Genomic DNA, 21,845 nt, shown 5'->3' with positions numbered 1-21,845 from the left:
ATTCGGAAGTAAAATCACGAGGTGCATGTGACAGCTTCATTTTTTCTCCATTTTATTTTGGTGGAAAAATCCACATAAATTCCACGAGCATTTCCATGGATGTATTCTATATGAAAAATCCAGCATAAATCCATTAAATTTTCCTTGGAACCTATTATGGAAAATTCCTATGGAATTTTTTAAGGCAAATAGTGGAAAATTCCGAGGATTTTTTCGCTTGTTATTCCTATTCCGCTTTCTTTTGCTATGGGGATAGCTGTGAAGTCTGTAAGCGCCCACTCGAGTACTAAAAAAAACCAAAACATCGCTTTTTAGTACTAAGATGGCGCTTCAGGCAATTCTTCTTCTTCTTTGCTCCCCAGTTTTTTTCTTCAGATAGTTCCAATTGAAAAATTCGCAGGAGGAGCTGCAATTTTTGTTCGCTCCGCTCGAATCCCGTTGTTTTTGGCCTGTAGTACGCTCAAAGGGGGCGATATTGCGGTGTTAATGGGTCAATTAGTGGTGATTGTGTAGGAATTTTGGTGGAAAAGTGAAGGGAAATTGCCGTGGGCAGCAGCAACAGTCGCCACCTGGAGCATCCGGAAAGTCGGTGGGGCGCCAAGATGAACGTGTTTGGTGTGAATGGGCTGGGTATCAAGGAACAGACGATATGCAATCTCGAGAGGGGTACCATTGTCACCAAATTCTTCCCACGGCGCAAGCCGGAGAAGAAAACACTGATGCTGAGACGAGAAACTGGCCAGGTAAATCGAAATTCCTGGCAAATGCCCATAAAAAGCGAGGGGTCAATAGCACTTTAATGTCCGGATTCCGGATGGACGATGAATTGGTGCAGTGAACTTGAATTGACAATGCAAAACACTATTTTTTGATTTATTATCCATGGTATCATAAAATATTAACCGAAATATGATTTTTAATTATTTTATATGTAAAATTTCATATCTAATATTTAACAAAAAATAATTATGCGATAGTAGTGATAAAATGAACTTTTGAAGTAGTGAAGTTCTAAAGCTTTTGGGAAAATTTGTTTTTAGTGATTTTAAATTTATTTTGCGAGTTGTTTAATTAAAAATTACTAAAATAAATATTATAGTCTAATCTAATCTCTAACTCTTACCAAATTAAATAACTTCACAATTGGATTGTGGAGCTGAATTGATATAAAAAGTCCATTTCTATTTAAATATAATGCCGGCTTTAAATTGGAGGTTTAGCCCAGTTCCCGAAGGCCTCAAAAATCTAAATAACAAGAAATTTTATTGATTTTTCAAAATATAATAGATCTTTTGCCTTTAATATTTAATCCTAACAACAATTCCCTAAAATATCATGCCTGATAAGAAATTAGAGGAGTTAAGCCAGATGGCTAAGACTTAGGTCTGAAACCCGTATAACTGAAAAAGTTTCGTTTGTCAACTTCCCATCCAGCAGAGTTAGCTGAAAGAAGCAGCATTTTCAGCACAAGGTTTTTGCCCTTTTCGTTCTGTGTTCTTTAATAAATTGTCAGAATATTCAAAAATTTTACATTAATAAAAGAAATTTAAGTTTTTTTTTCTGAAAAATATGTTTGAAGAGATTCAAATATTCTGCGTCACAAAATAGTATAAATTGGAGTATTTCAAAAAAGCTAAAAACAGACGAGCAGTATAAAATTCAAAATTGGCAGTAAAAAATTAAAAAAATGACCAGTAAAATATCTAATTATGGTCATTAAAAAACTTAAATCTTTACAAAAATGGGTATAATTTATTTATTTAATATTTAAAAATTTTTGCAGATAGATTGAGAAGCCCTTTATTTTCCCTTTGCCAAAATTTGGACGATAATATCACTGATACAATTTTTTTGTTACTGCTCAATTTTAACTTTTTACTGCTCATTTATACAATGCCTTTCAAAAATGATTCCAAAAATTAACTTCCAACTCCCAAATGGTAGGCAGACATGCATAATTATATATGCATAAGCATAATACACATGTGCATTATTCCGATAATCCCGGAATCAAATTTAGACAGGTATGAAAAATTCTTGCCTTTCTAGAATTGAACTAATTTTGGTTAATTTGAACTACGTGCAAAATTTACTAAAAACGTTTGAAATAATTGATTAATTTAAAAAGTAAAAATTATTGTTTTAAAGATTCATGACTTCATTTTCTTCTCTCAGGGTCGTATTAAAGAGTCCAATAAACTCAAAAATACCATCCGTTCTTCATTATATCTTTTAGTTTAGTCGGAAATGCGAAAATATAAAAAAAAATTGAAATTTTTTTCGGTCCTGAAGTTCACATTTTTATTTTTTTTCAATTTTCTGAATTAAAATTTACAGAGTAGAACGACATACCTTTGAGTAAAAAAATAAATTAATTTTAGTTAGATTACTTTAAACTGGTATTTTTTAAATTTGTAAATGAGATTTTTTGCACAAAAAGTTTTTCCTATTTTTTCTCTGGCCTGTCACATAAAACGGGATAACAACTAAATGAAGAATAAAAATAAGTACGAACTTTCAAAAGATGTTAGTAGACTATTTTCAAGGGCACTATTAAAAGTGATCTTTTAAATAATCATAAATCATTTATTGTCTCTGTAAATTTCATTTTTGTGATGCTACCATGCAGTGACTCTTAGACATTAGAAGGTTAAGATATTATAGGAGAGGATACCGGCGTAGACATAATTCGCAAAAATAGCTGTATTGTGTCTAGTAGCTGTAATATCAATAACTGTAGCTGACTCCGAATTGGACATAAGAAACGCAACACATTCCTTCTTCTTTATGAACAGAACTGTCCCTCCCAATTGTTCCATTTGCAATGTACCACTATCAGAGTAGAGGAATTCTTGTCAACTGTCTCGAATAATCCCTCCCATCTCGGAGACAAAGTAATCATAACACTGAATGAAAAAACTCCTCGGTAGTAATTTAGAAAACTTAGTTGAAGTAGCTCTTTTCGTGAGAGCAACTAATTTAATTTCAAGTTTTGTTTTTTTTCTCAAAAGATGAAGGTTACCTAGAGATCGTAATAGAATTGTATTTCTATTATGTACGTGATTTTTACGCTAGTTTGATAAGGATTGGGGATTCGGGTGTTGCTTGGTCTGATTGACTCTGATCCCTAAAATATTTAATATTTTTGAGAGGTTGAACTCGATCTAAATACTCAATTCCAAATTCTAAATGGAGGAGGCATACAATAAAATTCGAATAGTAATTATTATATTAAAATATAAAAAAATAATTAAAGAAAGAAAAATATTAATTATTTGTTACCTGGATATCTGATGACTACCAAATTTATGCCATTTATGGTACTCGGTGTCAAGATGACCATGGAGTAGTTTATTTTTATTTTGTTGATTAATGGCTCTGGCACACCTTTTAAACCAGAAAATTTCATAAAGTCAAAATTAATATCCCTTTCTGTCTTTAAAGCTTTGCATATGTCTATCCTACTTTTTCGCACTCTTGTTCTTCTTTTAAACATCACACCAAATTAAATTTGGACCAGTCCATTTTCGTGACCGAAAGAATGAGATAGACTTGTGCAAGATATTTTGTGAAAGAAAGGGGCGCGAATTTTGATTTCATGAAAGTATACCGAACTAAAAGATCGAAGGCATAATAGTAAAATTTCAAATATCTTAGTTTCGTCCAAATATTTTAATTTTGTCTATAACTGTCTTAATGGTCTTAACTAAATTACGTAGCAGTAAAAATTTAATTTTAATTTTGGAATAATTGCATTAGGGCATAAATATCCGGGCAATAAAAATTATTTTTGCACTCAAAATTTATTTATTTTATGAAAAAAAATGTATTCTCAACTTATGTTTGGGTGGCCTTTATACGGGTTTCAGATTTAAGGTTTAGCCATATGGCGTAACTACCCCCGTATTCTTAACACGAAAGATTCTTGAGAAAATTTTGAACTTGGAACGGATGTTAGATCCATCAGATTTTAAAAATAAACCTCTAAAATTGCTTGCTATTTAGGATTCCCTGACTTTTACGAAATGGGCTGAACCACTAGTCTAAAATTCATGTTAAAGGGTTAAACATAATAGATTTTCTCTTGAAATTACTTTAGCAAGATTTACGATTTTATACTTGAAATAAGTTTCTTTAAAAATTGCATTGCAAAATAATTCTTTAAAATTTTGAATTAAATAATAAGGAAATAGAAAAAAACCGAAGTAGTAGACCCCTCGGCAATTGCCGCAAAACAGAAAAAAGTAGTTTTCTTTGCGGAAGAATGTGGGCTAAACGGTGCCTGTTGCAGGTGATTTGGTTCCCGATAACCGCAGAGAAAGACAATCGCAGCAGCTTCGAGGGTTCCCTGGAGATCCGTGACATCAGGGAAGTGCGTGCTGGGAGGAATTCTAAGGAATTCGACAAATGGGCAGAAGAGAGCAAGAAAGCTGATCAGCAGACATGTTTTGTGATCTTTTACGGTGCTGAATTCAAATTGCGTGCCTTGTCTGTGGCTGCTCTGTATCAGAGGGAGAGGAATATGTGGATTTCGGGACTTCGGGACATGATGCACATGGTTACGACATCTTCTTATCCCCTTGTGGTGGAAAGATGGCTGAGGAAGGAATTCTATGCCATGGAAAATTCCAGGGAGACTCTGACCCTGAAGGAACTCAAGTCGTTTCTCTCGAAAATCAATTGCAAAATTAGCACGCAAAAGCTTAGTGATTTCTTCAATGAAGTCGATCAGAGGAAGAGGCATGAGATTGGATTTGATGCTTTTAGTAAGCTCTATCAGAAACTCATGCTGACTCCGAATGTGCTGCAGGATTGCTTCGATAGGACATTTCCGTACTCCAAAAATGATCAAATTGTCACGCTGCAGGAGTTCCAGAGGTTCTTGCTCAAAGAGCAGAATGAATCAGAGGCCAGTGACAAGGCTTTTGTGTCAAATCTCATAAAGGACTTTATCCAGGATGTGCAGCGGGATGTCCAGGAACCCTATCTTACTCTGCCTGAGGTAAGCGAAGTTACTTTTTTTTGTATAATGTTTTTTCGATATTAAATTCATCAATTTTTTGAGGATAAATTTTCAATTTGGGATTTTTAAAGTGAAATTTTGCAAAGTACAGTGTAATTGGAAAAGTTCTCTCGTAATTTTTTTGGTAATTACGGGGATTACCTTAACTTTTTAAGGTAAAAAATAATGTAAATTAACTTTACATTTCATATTAAATGCATTTTTCTTTGCAATAATTTAAAATTCGTCAAAGTATTTTTTGCAAAGTGCAGAGTCTACGAAAAATTATTTAATTTATAAAAGAAATGTTTATTTTTTGTGATAAAATTGAAAAATGTTTATATTTGAATAAAAAAAATTGCTCCTGTCCAAAATCCCGAAAAACCAAAATTCCGAATGGTCTAAATCTAAATTGTAAATTCTGAAAATTGTACGAAGGATATTACAGTAGACTCTCGCTCAATCGGATCTTTTTCAATCGGGCGAAAATTTTTGTTGACATTTTTCACGTTTAATTATGAAGCTAATTTGCTCAAATTCGCTGTAGTTCTTCGTATTTTATCGTGATTCTTTATAATTGAGCACTTTTTGTGGAATTTACAAAGGCTTTGACGCCCAAATCTATCGATAAACCGGATGACATTTCGCCCCAAATGCCCATTTGAGAGAGAGTCTACTGAATTTTAACTTTTCTGGATTTTGACTTTTCGGATTTTCATCTTTTCGGAATTTTGGCCCTTTTGGGATTTTGGACAATTCGAAAATACCGACGATACAGGATTTTGGCTTTCGGAATTTAGCGTTTTAGGGGTTTTGACTTTTCGAGTATTTGGACTTTTCGGTATTTTGATATTTAGAATTTTGATTTTCGGAATTTTAGCCATTTTAGGATTTTGGCGTTTCGTGATTTTGAACAATTCGAAAAATATCGACTCATACGGAATTTTGACTTTCGGGATTTAGTCTTTTGAGGTTTTTGGCTTTTAGAGATTTTGACGTTCGGGATTTTGACTTTTGGAATTTAGATCTTTTCGGAATTTTGGCTTTACGAGATTTTGGCAATTTTGGGATTTTGAATTTCGGAAATTTGGCCCTTTCTGGATTTTGAGCACTTTGAAAATATCTACATTATACAGGATTTTGGCTTTCGGTATTTAGTCTTTTGGAAGTTTTGGGGTTTTTGGGACTTTGACTTTCGGAATTTTGTTCTTTTCGAAATCTTGGCCCTTTCAGGATTTTGAACAATTCGGACCGATATAAGAGTTTGGTTTTCGGGATTTAGCCGTTTGGAGGTTTTGGCTTTACGAGATTTTGACGTTCGGGATTTTGACTTTCGGAATTTTGTTCTTTTCGGAATTTTGGCCCTATTGGAATTTCAGCCTTTTTGGGATTTTGAACAATTCGAAAATTGTCGAAAAAATTTCGAAATATTGACGTTCGTGATTTTGGTATTTCCGGGACTTTGGCGTTCGGGAATTTGACTTTCGGAATTTTTGCAATCTCGGGATTTTCAACAATTCAAAAATATCGATCCATTCAGGATTTTGGCTGTCGAGATTTTGTCCGGGACCCAAAATATCAATAAACACTGCATAAAAAATCGCAAAGTTTGTAGGGAAAATGTTTTCGATATTTCTTGAATGCTTTTTTTTTAATTTTTAATAAAAAAATAATTATTTAAATTATTAAACAAGAAAAATCTGAATTTTTCAGAAATATTGCCAATAATTTTGAATTTTTTATAATTATATTTCGAAAAGCGTTAAGACTTTACACTGCAAAATTTAAATAAAAATTGTCAATCTTTTTAAAGTATTTGAACCATACAATAAAATTTTTTCATTGTCAAAGTATGAAATAATTTGATAAGTAAAATTATGCAAACTATTTAAAAATAAGTTGATAATATATTTAAATGTCTTTTTTCGGATTCAGAGCTCATTAAAAAAATTAATTTTGGCTAGCCAAGATACAAACCATCTTTCGAGTGAAAGCCTTTCGGCTGAGTCTAGACAGCAATCATTTTTCTGGTGGATTTCGGCTCTCTTCAGGGCAGTAATGAATTTAAAATTTTCGTAATTGAATTTTGCAAAGTGTTTGGACTTTGCTCTTGGCAATTTTCTATTTTTTTTAAAAGTTTTTTTTTCTAGACCTTGTTTTTAGGAAAAACCCAAATTTCTGGGAAAGAATGCAGAGTTTATTCTCTTCTAAAGTTCAACTTTAGTATACCAAGAATTTCATGCATTCTGTTACAAACAATGAAAATCCTTTTCATTTGAGTTCATTTGTTGTTGTACAATAATAACATTGTATTACAAAACGTGCTGAAAATACGAATTTTTTGGGGGAATTTTCGTGGAATAGAAAGTCCCAGGATTTTTTGTGAATTTTCCAAGTAATTTCAATGTATTTATCGATCGAACTGGGAAAAGTGGGTGAGTTGTGAAGTGATAAGGAGAGAAAGCGCCCGAATGTTATTGAGCTTAATGGGTTTTTCTGCAGATTGTCACTCTGTTGATTTGTCCAACTCACTCCCCGTGGAAACTAGAGATAGAAAAAGGGGAATGACATGGAATTTTTCTGATGAGCCAAGAGGATATGAACTCGGGGGAAATGTGATACAAAAACACGATAATGACTCTTTTTTACTGCTCATCCTCCACAATGTGCTCCGCCTCAAATGGCCCACTGACATGCAAAGGGGGGTCCTCAAACTAATTAATGGCTCAATTTGGAACAATGATTTCAGATTTTTTTCTTCGAATAGTACTAAAGAACTCTTTTCCAACTGATTAATTCGTGATTTTTGCCAATTTCTCGAAAAAAAAATATTTTTTTATTTGTGAGATAAAAATGATGCGTGAGAATTTGCAAAAATATTCCATTGATATTGGCGCAATTAGAATTTTACCCTGATAAGGGGTTTAACGTTATCGCACCACTTTGTTTGCATTTGCGGCGAAATGCTGAAAATTGTTCCAGTGAGAAATATTTAGCAATTATTTGGAGAGTAAATATTTGATAAGCTACCCATTGATATTTGCAGACTTTGATAAAATTTCCTTTGATTGGTCTTTTGGTAAATATACTCTTTTGTCTTTGAGATTTGATATAAATCTCAAAGCTCTCCAGAGAGAGAGAGAGAGAGAGAGAGATATTTCTAAAGTAGGGTTATGTTACATTGTTTGAAGATAACCTCAAAATGACATAATCCGCAGTGGAATATTCATTGTGAATAGTGAAAACAAAGAAAAATAAGCTAATTTGCATTAATAATTCAAGTAACAGCTACTTAAATAATTAGCCTGATTCTTTTGTCGATTAAAGATGTAATTTTATGATTTAAGGTTATATTTAACTTAACCTCGAAGGTTCATATTGCAGGAGAAAATACGAAGTGTAAGTTATTCGCTAACAAACAAAAATCATTTAAATATGCATAATTTTGAGACTTACAACAATGCAAGTGCTGGAAATTGATTTATTTGGGATATTTGTGGTTATTGTAAAACCGATTCTTAAGTCGATTGAAAAAACTTAACAAATAGCTTTAATTAAGCTCATAAATACAGTAGAGTCTCCTAAATTCGAACGCTCGGGGGGTATTTTTGACATTTCTCACCTCCCAAATTCGAACGATTTTTTCAAAACCAACGAAATTTATGTGAGATTAAATTGTACTTTGAATCAAATTCTCGTACTTTCTCACAAGCTAAGTGGTAACATACTTTCTTTTCATTTTATACGATAATAATGTATGTAAACATTCAGTAAGAAGCACATATATATGATTTTCATTCAATTGAATACAAACTTTCTAACATAACCTCACAATTGACATTTTGAATCCAAACGGCGTTCGAATTTGAGAGATTCAGATTTGAGAGACTCTAGAGCATTTTATCATAAAATTTGCTTTCGGACAAGAAATTCTAAGATTTTTACCATTTTTACCCTCTCAAAATAATTTTCAGAATTTTTAGGTTATGCAGTAATTGATGTAAACATAACCTCACTTTGTCTACAAAATTTGTTAATTTGGCCCATTTTTTAAACACCTTAAAAAATAATTGTTCCTTGTTAAATTTTAATTACCATTTAGAGGTTATGTTCAGCATAAGCTCATGTCTTTTACTAATTTCCTAGCTTAAAAAAGAGAATTTGTCTAATTAATTGATTGGGTCCAAGATTAATAATAATGTTTGCGCTATTTGTACTGAATTTTAATGAGTTTACAAAGGTTAGTTTTACCATAACCTAATACTCCAAAATAGTATTTTACTTGAATAAGAAATTAGGTCTGTTTTTGAAATATCAAGTTTAAAATCTGCTTTTGTACAAATTAATAAAGTGAAACATTTCACTGAGGTTTTAGAAAAGAAAGTAAGGTTGTGTTCAATATCATAACCTAAAACATGGTTAAAGAATACTGATGTTCATTTTTGGTAGTTCAAGTTCTAAATGATTGATTGTTCGAAAGAATGATTTATGAATTTGAAAACCCTAAAAATAGGTACCTTTTGAGGTTATTAAATGTTCTAAATACTGTAGTGCACATTAATAAAGTGGAATATTCACTGAGGCTTTAGAAAAGAAAGATCTTAAAAAGACATGAGCTTAAGTCCTTGAGACACTTAGGATTTAAGCCGAGAGACGGCTTAGTGGAAAATTTATTATTGATATGTGGTTTAACCATTATTTCGAATATAATTACGCTAAACTGTCTCTCTGCTAATCCTCATGTCTGTCAAGGCCCTTACGTTGAAAAGTGAGGTTGTGTTCAATAGCATAACCTATAAAACATCGTTATGAAATACAGTTGTGTATTTTTGGTAGTTAAAGTTCTAAATGATTGATTGTTCGTACGAATGATTTAGGAATTTTATCTACCCTTAAAATAAGTACCTTTTGAGGTTATTATATGTTCTACATAACCTTACTTTTTGACTTAACGTACAACTTTCGATACCTTAATGAAATTTTCTCAGTAGAAATGAGAGAAAGCCCCGTTACACTAAACAGTGTTTTTTTTGCCTCGAAATACTCTTCGGTAGGTGAGGTTATGTCATTTTGAGGTTATATAACCTCAAAGATTTTTTCGCAACATAACCTCTTATCCATTTTACAAATTTCCTCTGAGGCTTCCAAAATCGAATGCTTCTGATTATTGAAAAATATTTAGCTAGAGATTAGTTATTTTAAATTTCCTCCTTTGCACTTTTACATCAAAGATTGTGCCTTCTCAAAGTTCCCAAAATGTAAATATTTAGGTAAACCACAATTTCCGATGATGCATTGCTAATCGTCAGAATCTGAAAAATTTCTATATAAAAAATGTAAAAAATATATTCAACCTATTTTTTTGCTTTGAAATGAAAATGAAAAAGAAAATGCTTGAGGAATTTAAGAGGAAGAAAAAGTGCCAAATGGTCCATTTAATCTTATGATAATGTATAAAGTGTTGAGATTGTGGCAAATTTACAATCATCTCCAAATTGCCCTGGGGATGTTAGGAATAAAAAGAAGCGTGTTTGAGAAGTACAAAAGAATTAGTCGCGTGCCAGACATCTTTCTCTGATGTGTATAAAATATTTATTTTATAAATTTTTGTGAGATAGGTGGCATTCAACTTAAATTCCAACGCGTGGAATTTACAAAGAAAATAAAAAAAAATATTGGCGAAAATGCTTCACTGAAAGCGGTGGGAAACTATTAAAAATAGCTGTGGGTGGGTATATTCTGCAGAATTGTTGTGGCGTCAGAGGGAAAAATATTGTGTGTTTGTGTGGGGAGAGATTGTATAATTGAGTGCTAGGTTATTGATATAAACGCGCGTAGGGGCTCTATTGTGTTTGAGAGGCCAGAGACTAAAAAAAATTGGTATATTAATTGGGATGATGATTGATGTCTTGCAGTTTGTGGACTATTTGTTTTCCAAACACAACGAAATCTGGAATGGGAAGTGCAATCGTGTATATCAGGACATGACACGTCCACTATCACACTACTGGATATCATCATCTCACAATACATATCTCACAGGAGATCAATTCTCCAGTGATTCCTCCACTGAAGCCTATGCTAGAGCTCTGAGAATGGGATGTCGTTGCATTGAACTGGACTGTTGGGATGGTCCAGACAATATGCCATTGATTTTTCATGGGCATACATTTACGTCTAAAATAAAATTTACAGACGTCATTAAGACAATCCGGGATCATGCTTTTGTGACATCGGAATATCCAGTGATTTTGTCAATTGAACAAAATTGTTCTCTGAAGCAACAGAGAAATATGGCAGATGCCATGAGGGAGGTTTTTAAGGACAATGACATGCTTCTAATTCAGCAGATTGATAAGCAAGAACAGGAACTCCCATCACCGGAACAGCTGAGACGAAAGATAATTCTTAAGCACAAAAAGCTGCCGGAGGGAGAGGAGAGAAACTCCCTGACAAGCGACGAAGGGGATTGTGATCTAAGAAATAGTGAAAAAGAGGAGATTCTCTTCATTCTGGACCTTGTTGACAGGTTAGTGAAAAATTTCATGATAATTTTGTGCAATTTGAAAACTTTTCAGAACATCGCAAGTTCGCTAGGTTACCACTAGGGGCGCTGAGATCAAAAAAATATTTTTCAGTGTAAAACACTTAATTGAAATAACTCGAATCTGTATAATTTCCAAAAGGGCACTTTATTTTTCGTTCGGTAATTACGCTACTTTAAAATTTGAGGTTATGTTTGAACTAACCTTCAAAATATCAGAAAAAATTCGAAATTTGCGGTCCTGATTTAATTTTTGTTTCCTGTTTGATAACAAAACAAATATGAACTTTGCAGATTTTTTTTGTAAATTGTATAACATTGAATTTTACCACAAAATGCGATCTGGAATGTGAAAAAATGTGTCTAAGGTTAGGATTGAGGTTAGACTTATTTTTCTCTGTAAAAAGGCGTGCTCCACTAGTTTTGTCAATAAATCAGGATTGAACAAGAACCATTTGAAACCGAACAAGTTATCAAAATGTTTGTCCAGGTAGCGTTTTAATAATTGACATAGGGGAAAGTACCCATGCTTTACATGATCCCAAGCTTTACAATGTCTAAATTTTTCGTATGTTTTGCAATAAATGTGATTCATCTGATCCATATTTTAAAAACTAGGGAAAGTGTCCTGTTTTTAAAATATATTGCGGAGTTACATTTAATCAAAAACCTAGGAAAAAATAGTCATTATAAAGCTTGGGACCGTGTAAATGTAAAGCATGGGCAATTTCCCCTACAATTTTCATTTGACGTTTGTTCGGTTTCAAACAGTTCTTGCTCACCTCTGCAATAATTTTTTTTAAAAAAATGTTAAAATTTTTTTCATTTATTTATTGAGGTTACAATTTATAGTTTTGGTTTGAGAAAATAATGGGAAATCTAGGAAATATTAAATTACTTTTTTTATTCTAACAATGTATAAATTGTTGTTAAGACATTAATGGCAAGACATAAAAGGGTTAGTCCGAATCGTGAAGTTGAGGTTAGAAATGACTTAACCAAGAAGCATTCTTAGCGGTTGAAATTTTCAATTTTTTCTTCAGAAAATTGTTTTTATTTGTGAATTTTTACGTTTTATAACTAAATAATGTGCTTAAGGTTAGAATTGAGGTTAGGATTTATATTTTTAATTTGAGAAAATACATAGAAGGGGCAGAAAATATTTATTTCCTTTGCTTGGTCCTAAAATGCACGAATTGTAGTGGAAAAAATCATGGGATTCAGAGATAAAAGAATAAGTGAAATTGTTAAGTTGAGGTTAGAAACGACATGACCAAGAAGTGCACTTTCAGCGGCTGAAACTTTCAATTTTTATAATGAAATTCTTTCAATGTGATTGCTTTTAATAATCATTTTGGATCAGTTTCTTTAATTCAGAAACGAAACAATCATGTTGTTCTAGGTTAGGTAGTACATAACCTCAAATTCTAGGATAATTTGTTTACCGATAATTAACACTTAAAAACACAAAAGTGACATTTTACTCCAATTTTAAGTTTGGAGCTTCATAATAGGAATTCTGTTCAATATTATGCTAAAGTGATAACACGAATGTATAGGGAATTAAATTAGCTTTCGTTTAATTGAAAAAATAGGATAAGTAAGAAAAAAGCTAAACAAAAATGTGTTCGATCTACAGTAGAGTCTCTCAAATCTGAATCTCTCAAATTCGAACGACGTTTGGATTCAAATTGTCAATTGTGAGGTTATGCTAGAAAGTTTGTATTCTTGGTGAATGAAAATCATATTTACGTGCTTCTTCCTGAATGTTTACATACATTATGGTCGTGTAAAATGAAAAGGAAGTATGTTACCACTAAGACTTGCGAGAAAGTACGGAAATTTGATTCAAAGTACAATTTAATCTCACACAAATTTCGTTAATTTTGAAAAAATCGTTCGAATTTGGGAGGTGAGAAATGTCAAAAATACCCCCCGAGCGTTCGAATTTAAGAGACTCTACTGTACATTCTATATTCCTTCATAAACTTCTAGGATTTCGTGGTCAAATGAGATGGTGGCCGAATTAATTGAGGCAGTGCATCCTCTGCACCGATCTTTTTCAAGATCTTTTGTCCTTTCTCTATGTAGTGCGCGACAAATAGTAGGTATTAGCACTACTTTTTATCACAATTTAATCACGAATAAATTGGTGAGAAAATTGTGGCGCAGAAACTACCCCAAATGACTGCAATAAAGTAGTACCTGATGAAAATTTAATGAGCAAATTTTGCTCATAAATTTGCTTAATTCTCATTAATTTGCTCATTAATTTATCAATTGTATTTATACTATTTTAATCTATTTAAACCAGTTTTTGTGACTCTAGTCCACTTTTTTAGCACTAAATGAATTGATTTCTAGAAGCTCTTGACAAAAATTGCACATGAGGACACATATCAGCAACAATTAATGTGAATCACATTAAAAGTTTAATGTGGAATTCTCTAATGTGATACCACGGTTACGGAACGCAAAACTATTGAAAAATTGCTTTTTGTTGAGAATATTTGCACTGGCATTATGTTAGTTTGGTATTTTACGTGATTTTTTGGCTCGGGTTTTTAAGTGTTAAAAGGTCTTTTAGATCATTATATTATAGGGGTATTTGCAGAAAGAATAATATATCCTAGGGAATTTTGATGATGAGGTACCTTTCCCTAGAAAACCCCTTTGAACATCAAAATCTGTCTAAATTGTTTTAAAATCGGAACAGGGGTTCTCATTGACACTTGATAAAAATCTAAATTAGTACTTTGCCTCAATTACTACTCCGGATCATTGAAATAATCGGATTTTTGGTCTAGAAAGAAAGTGGGGTACTTTTGAAATAGCGTTTTTTTCCTATTTTTGATTTTTGATCATGTTGCAATTGAGCTCCATAAACCGATTCTGAAGCTTAAATCGTATGATGATAAGGCTCAATTTTATGTAAAAATACGAGAAAAAATCCAATTTTAAAGCTGGACCATTTTAAAGGTGCCTCACGTCGTCTTATTCGAGTCCGATTCTTTTGCAAAATCAAAGCAAAATCCTTTAATTTCTAGACGATGGGTTCCCCATCGATTTGCTCTGAGGCAGCACAAACTTATGTATCGGCCAGAGCGCGAGGATGCGCGAGATGAAGAGACAGACTTTGAGAGTCCAGTACCGAAGCCCAAGGACAGCATTCACAACAATGAGCTGCATTTTGGGGAGAATTGGTTCCATGGGAAGCTAGAGGGGGGTCGGGAAGAGGCTGAGATGCTGCTAAAGGCATACAGTCATCTTGGGGATGGGACATTCCTGGTGCGGGAGAGTGCAACATTCGTGGGGGATTACTGTCTGTCATTCTGGCGCAGAGACAGACCAAATCACTGTCGGATTAAGTTGAAGCATGAAAATGGACTGACCAAGTACTATCTGCTGGAAAATTTGCTCTTTGACTCTCTCTATTCCCTGATCATGCACTATCGTCAGAATGTTCTGAGGAGTGCGGAATTTTCGATAACGCTGAAGGAGCCAGTGCCACAGCCGAAGAAGCATGAGAATAAGGAGTGGTACCATCCGAATTTGACCAGGGAATTTGCAGAGAAGGTACTGAAGCAAAGGCAGCAGGATGGAACGTTCTTGGTGAGGCCCAGTGATACGGATTCCAATACTTATGTCATATCATTTTGGGCACACAAAAAGATCAAACATTGTCGGATAACTGTCGATGGGAGATTGTATCTGGCTCCTGGGACACAATTTGAGAGTTTAGTTAGTCTGGTCAATTACTATGCCAAGAGTCCGCTGTACAAGACGGTCAAGCTGACGTATCCGATCACGAGGGAGATGCTGAAGTGTATGAGTAGTTCGATGATTGGATTGGGGGATTTTCTGGAGGATCCTTTGGGTGATGGAACATCGAGTTACATGGATCCTTCGTCCGTTGAGGAGAAGATTACGGTGAAGGCTCTCTTTGACTACAAGGCTCAGCGGGATGATGAATTGTCCTTCTGCAAGCATGCGATTATCACGAATGTGAAGAAGAAGGAGAATGAAATGTGGTGGACAGGAGACTATGGTGGGAAGAAGCAGCACTATTTCCCAGCCAACTATGTCACGGTGATTGAAACAACTGAAGGTTGCTGCGATGAAAATGCCAATACAATGCACAAGGAGCTGGATGTGAATGGGGCAGTTGTGGAAATTGAGACTGTGGATATTGTGGATCCTGATCGTCCTATTCAATTTATGCTGCGCGTCCAAACCCCATCAATGGACAAAGTCTTTGACATTGGCTGCGAAAGTCAAGCTGTGGCAGAAGATTGGATGGCAGCCATCAAAGAAGCTGCCCAGAATGCTTCAGCTTTGGCTGATGAGAGGCGCAAGAAGGAGAAGAATTTGCGAGTGGCTAAAGAAATGTCAGATATGATCATTTACTTCCGTAGTGTGCCATTCAAGGAGGATCGTGAATTGCTCTTCTACGAAATGTGCAGCTTCTCGGAGACAAAGGCAGAAAAATACTTTTTCCAGCAGCATCAGCAGCACTTTATCAAGTACCACCGGAAGTTGATCAGTCGGGTGTATCCCAAAGGGCAACGTCTCGATTCATCAAACTTCAATCCAATTCCCTTCTGGAATATTGGCAGTCAGATGATTGCACTGAATTTTCAGACACCCGACAAAATGATGCAGATCAATCAGGCCAAGTTCCGGGACAATGGAGTCTGTGGATACATCCTCAAGCCGGATTTTATGTTTACAGATGTCTTTGATCCCAATATGCCCAATACCCTGATTGGGGTCGAAGGGAAGACAATCAACATCAGGATCATCGGCGGAAGGCACTTGTTCAAGTCTGGCAGGAATATCAATAGTCCTCTGGTTGAAGTGGAGCTTCTGGGGGCTTCTTTCGATGCTGGTGTCAAGCACAAGACCAAGGCAGTTGGTGAGTAGATTATTTGAAGTCTCTGTCATTTATTTTAATTCATTTGCAGCAATTGAAGCAATTGATTGGGAAGTGCTTTATTTATTTATTTTCTTTTTTAGAATCAATATTGGCTCAATTGCTATCCATTTGTCTTTATTAAGTTTCTCCGATGTCTCTATTTTTCATGAGAATTTGTTTCAATATTTTTTTTTTAACATTTTAATAATAATCTTGAATATTAAATATTTTTGAAATTAATCATACAAAAAACGTGAAAAATAATTAACTCTTTCGTCTCTTTTGGGACTCTGAGTACCCAAAGCAGCATATGGATATTCAGTGAAAAACAATGTTTTTTAATTATTCAGAACTGATAAAAATCTTATTCTTGTGGATGATTACAAACTTTAAGGATGTCCAAATGTAAGATATTTTTTGTAAGACCTCAATTAATTCCTGAGCGCAGATATTTTTGATTAAAAAATGGTGAAATTGGCTTGCAGCATATGCTGCGGTCCGGAAAGAGTTAAAGATTCCAAGAAACCTAAATGATAATTATTGTTTAATTTCTGAATTTTATATGGAAGCTAAAGAAGTTGAATAGACTTCGCAGAATGCTGAAATTACGTTTTTGTCCTCAATTAATTCTTTACACTCCGTATTGACGATGTCATAAATTCGTACCAAATTTTAATTGTTGTTGTAGGGGAAGACTTAGATTTCGTACACACTCTGACTTCGAACAAGTTAACTTTAATAAATTGAATTGAAATTACAGTAGACTCTCTCAAATTCGAGCATATGGGACCGAATGTCAGCCGAATTAGACAGAAATTCGGGCGACAAACTTTTTGAAATGCAATGATTTTTTATTCATGTGCATATAAATATTGAGTTTACACACTCATATATAACGTAAATTGCATGAAAATCCCTCAATAATGCAAAATCACATCAAAACTAAGACAAACCATGCCAAATTTGAGCATATTTGATTCATTTGATAATCATAATCGAACTTGAAAAATGACAACAAACTTTTTTCAAATGTAACCGCTGCCCGAATTAAAAAGTAGCCCAATCTTAAAAGAGCCGAATTTGCGAGAGTCTACTGTAGGTCAGATTCTTTAAGGGAAAAATGGGAAAAAATATGAAGTGTTCGAAGCCATAGTGTGTGCGAAGCCTGAAAGCTTTTCTCTAATTTTCTCAGGCAATTTCGCAATTATTAAGGTTCTTTCACTAAGTACAAAAATGTTTCTAGTGTTAATTTTACCCCCACGGATCATAAATCGGTGTAAATATTACCTTTTTAGGTGTATTAGGGGTTACAGTTACCCCAATAAAAAATTACCCTTCACTGAGAAAAAACAGGGGTTCGATTAACTTTAACACTTTTTAGGTGTAAAAATATATAAACATTATTTAATGTTAATTTTAAACCTTTTTAAGGGTAAAATTAACATGAAAAAGGGTAACTTTAACCCCTAATACACCTAAAAAGCATAATATTTACACCGATTTCGGATCAATACTGCAGGGTAAAATAAACATTTCCGGAATGTTATTTTAACTTTCGGATTTCTCTCAGTGTTATAACGTTGTAATATTAACACAAGAAGTTGTTGATATATTCTTACATCTAAAAAGTGTAACCATTGCCATGACAAAAAGTTAATTTTTACCTTCTTGTTTTCTCAATATTACAGTATTTTCTAATTACGTGAAAAATATATAAATCACAGAGGAAATAAGGCAAAATGAAATTATTGGAAATTAGAAAAATCGTGCATGCAATATCAATTTAGCCAAGACACAAACTACGCTTACCGTTTATCACAATACTATTTTAATAATTATTTTATTTTATTGTCCATTGTTCATTATGACCTTTACATATTAGAAGCAATTTTTGTTAAAATCGTCTCTTTTAAAAATTCGTACGTGTTCGCCTATAGGGTAAGTGTATCAAATTTCGGCATAGTTGCATGCAAGCGCTAAAGTCTCAGGTTTGAAATGTAATATTTTTAATACAAATTGAATTTATTTGTTACTTTTTTTTATAAGGAGTGTTCCTTGGAACCTTCTAGGCAGTCTATCGTCTTTATTTACTCTAAATTCACTCTTAATACATTCTAAAATGCATAAAAATGTAGACATTACATTTGTGGCCTATTTCGGCTACCTTCATTTTCACAGTTCCTTGCCCTTCTGGAATTCTTCTAATGTTTTTTTTAGAACATCTTGTTCGTCGAAGCGACATTTTTTGTTATTTTTTTCATTGTATTATTTCTAGAATATGCAAAAACTAAAAATTCAGTGAAATTCGAGGATCAAGAAATGTGGCCGAAATTACAAGCTGGTCGGAATTTGGCACACTTACCCTAATTGCATGACAAATTTCCTTTGAAAAAGCATTTTTTACAAAACATTGCTCCCAGTGCGTGGTCGTACAAGAGTACAACTCTAACCTGGATTATATTAAAAAAAACTAAAGAAAATAAGTTATGTTTTATAGCGCTTTTTGTTATAGATATGGCCCTAGAATATCGTATACCCGGTATTATGTTCAAATCATTCCAGCATACTTGTAATAATACCGAAATCTTACTAATTACAAAAGTGTAAAAAGTCGTCATTGTCAAAAATCGCTTTTATCAAAAAGAAATAATCAGATAAATTTGTAATACGCTGATAAATCGTAATCATGCATTCTTTGATATTAAGAAATAAAAAGAAAAAAATAGGAATGTGTCTCAGCTAACTGTGAGATTATTCACATTTTTTACATAGTTTTTTTCATTTAATATTTTAAGCATGTTGTGAAAAAATTGAATAATTTCAAATTTGTCTTTACAAGTGAAAAAGAAATGTTTAAATTTGAAAAAAAAAAAAAAACAATAAGACTTACGTTCTAGATAACCCTGTGACTTAAGCCGAGACACTATTTAATAGAAATAAAATAAAATACATATTTAGATATCGAATTTTTGAGGGTTAAAATTGAACCCATACATTGTATACCCATTTAATCTTTGGGGATTTATAATAACGGCAGGGACTTTAGCCACGGAATCGATTAGTCTTACATATTTATCTTCTTCCTCTATTTTATGAATGATTTTCTTTTTATATTTTCTCATCTGAAACAGTGAGAAAATCTCAAATATTCCAAATTAGCCTATTTTACCTTATTTGCTCTAATTTCTTAAACAAAAAATTATTTTCATAAATAAAATATATTATAAAATAAAAAATTAATAATTAGAAAGATCTGTATGATGAACTGTTTTTTTTTATTAGCTGAGACACACACTAAAAAAGCTAGATATTTTTATTATAATGTTGAATGATGTTAATTTATATCAGAATTCAGTATCACAGTTTTTTTTGGAGGAGTTTTTTTTATAGAATTGTTATGAAAAGCAGAATTTATGGCAACGTATAATCAAGTTTTTTTTCTGAAGATCGTTAGGTGTGTGTCTCGGCTAATTGGTTAATAAATACGACTTAGGGCCTTGATTTTTTTCATATTTCACATTGTGATGCCATTACATGAAGAGTTCATCCAATAACAGACTGTTCCTAAGAACCAGATGTAGGGTAAGATGGGCCAATTCGGAATCATGTTTATTTTGGAATTTTAAGTAGGGTAAATTAAGCTAATTCAAAACCTGCTCCAAATGGAAACGTCATTGTTTTAATGATAAATACAGTACTAAATTGCTATATCTATATATTTTCTATACCTCAGTTTCGCTATTTAGTTAATTTTACTCTAAATTAAGCGAAAATCCATTCATATTCACAAAAAAAAGAAAAATTAAAAGTGTACCTTTTCATCGATTGACAATGTTTTCCAATGAAAAACACAATGTGATGACTGTTCGTTGTTTATTCGTTTTGTTTAACATTTATGTCATATTTCTGGCTAATTTTAGTTAAATTAAGTGCTAGTCTTTATTGTTAACGGTACGTGAAGTTTTCAAATGAATTATAATTACTTATTTCGTGAACAAAAAGGGGTTTTTCTGAAGTGTCTGCAAATGCTTCAAATGGAAACACCGGAAATATGATTTTTTTAAAGAGATTTTGTTATTGTATTCGATGAGAAAGGAGAAAAGACCAGGAATAAGAACAAATCCTGCACTCAAGAGCAACTCAACAAAGTTTTGGAAGCCTTTCGTCGCGGTTTCAGTTACACTGTTTGTCTCCAATTAGAAACTTTCCCTTGTCTCCATTTGGATTAATTTGTTTCCAATAGAAGCATTTTGCACTCGTGTATTTTTTTTTTGTATTTAAGAAGTTTTCAAATTATATCTAAAGAATTTTCACTAAACAGTAACATTCTAGAAGAGTCAAGGAGCAAATTTATGTAGTTCTCTTCAGAAAAAAATATGAACTTAATGTGTTGAATCTTCTGTCAAAGTTAAAGCGTCTGGAAATGGTTTTGAATTAGGACATTTACCCTACTTCGTTGTTTTTTCCTGTTGCTATCTAAAACTGTTAGGCTCAAAGTTCAAAATTAGACATGATTCTAAATTACCCCATCTTACCCTATGTAAAGTTTTTTTTTTGGATTCTATTTTAGCGCTGAACTACTAAGAAATCACATTTAAATCCTCAAGTCAATATCTCCGACTATTTGGCCTCTATTCATTTTCCTTATTTTAAAAATATCTCCCTGCAATTCTCTTAATATAAAATTTCTTAAGTGAAAGTCCACGAACTTTCACAGCGACTCCAAGATCTTAAAGATTAATTGACTTAGCTCAACAAATAGAACAAATAAGCACTCTGTGGGATTGCAATTAAAACATTAGCTCCAATTGCGTGTAATAATAATAATCTGAATTCTTTGCCTATTTAGCGGACAATGGCTTCAATCCAATCTGGAATGAAATCTGTGAGTTCCACGTGAAGAATCCGCATTTTGCGATGCTGCGTTTTGAAGTTCAAGATGAGGATATGTTTGGGGAGCCCAATTTTATCGGTCAAGCTGTCTTTCCGGTGAGGATATTTTTTGGCTCTTATTTTTGACGAAAAGCTGTTTTATTTATTTTTTTTCTGGGTATTTTTGCAGGTGAATGCCATCAAAAGTGGATATCGGAGTGTGCCTTTGAGGAACAAGTACAGCGAAGAAATTGAGCTGGCTACCCTTCTGGTGCATATATCAATAAGAACAGGTTAATCAATTGAGCGTAGTGTCTTTCTCTCTTCCAATTTTACTTCTTGACAGCAAAATTTTACATTTTACACAATAGAAAGAAAAATATTTTCTCCTGTACTTTTAAATTAAGAGGATATCTTATTTTTATGTATACACAAAAGAGTCGTTAAATAAATGCCCCAAAAATTGGCGGGTTCAAATTTAAATGCCTTCCACATGTTCCACAGAGACTTGG

At 33.1% G+C, this 21,845-nt stretch overlaps 2 protein-coding genes across 3 annotated transcripts in view; one reads left to right on the top strand and one right to left on the bottom strand.

The window, feature by feature from the left end:
• Positions 1-21,845, bottom strand: part of LOC129809694 (cdc42 homolog) — a 155,826-nt gene that overhangs the window by 122,255 nt on the left and 11,726 nt on the right. The window contains exon 1 of one of the 2 annotated variants that reach the window (XM_055859723.1): positions 18,129-18,138. The exons of the other annotated variant lie outside the window; for it this stretch is intronic. The gene's annotated coding sequence lies outside the window, so the exon portion shown is untranslated. Of the gene's footprint in view, positions 1-18,128; positions 18,139-21,845 lie in introns of those variants that run through there. 2 annotated transcript variants of the gene reach the window in all.
• Positions 368-21,816, top strand: LOC129809655 (1-phosphatidylinositol 4,5-bisphosphate phosphodiesterase gamma-1). Its single transcript, XM_055859653.1, has 6 exons — positions 368-743; positions 4,292-5,002; positions 10,918-11,531; positions 14,594-16,461; positions 21,311-21,450; positions 21,524-21,816. Exons 1-6 carry the CDS (start codon positions 603-605, stop codon positions 21,629-21,631), a joined length of 3,582 nt encoding a protein of 1,193 aa, XP_055715628.1. The 5' UTR covers positions 368-602; the 3' UTR covers positions 21,632-21,816.

The sequence above is a fragment of the Phlebotomus papatasi genome, chromosome 1 (genome assembly GCF_024763615.1).
Source record: "Phlebotomus papatasi isolate M1 chromosome 1, Ppap_2.1, whole genome shotgun sequence".
NCBI classification, from domain to species: domain Eukaryota; kingdom Metazoa; phylum Arthropoda; class Insecta; order Diptera; family Psychodidae; genus Phlebotomus; species Phlebotomus papatasi.
The sequence above is the reverse complement of the archived record's forward strand: the minus strand, read 5'-3'. Positions and strand labels throughout refer to the sequence as shown.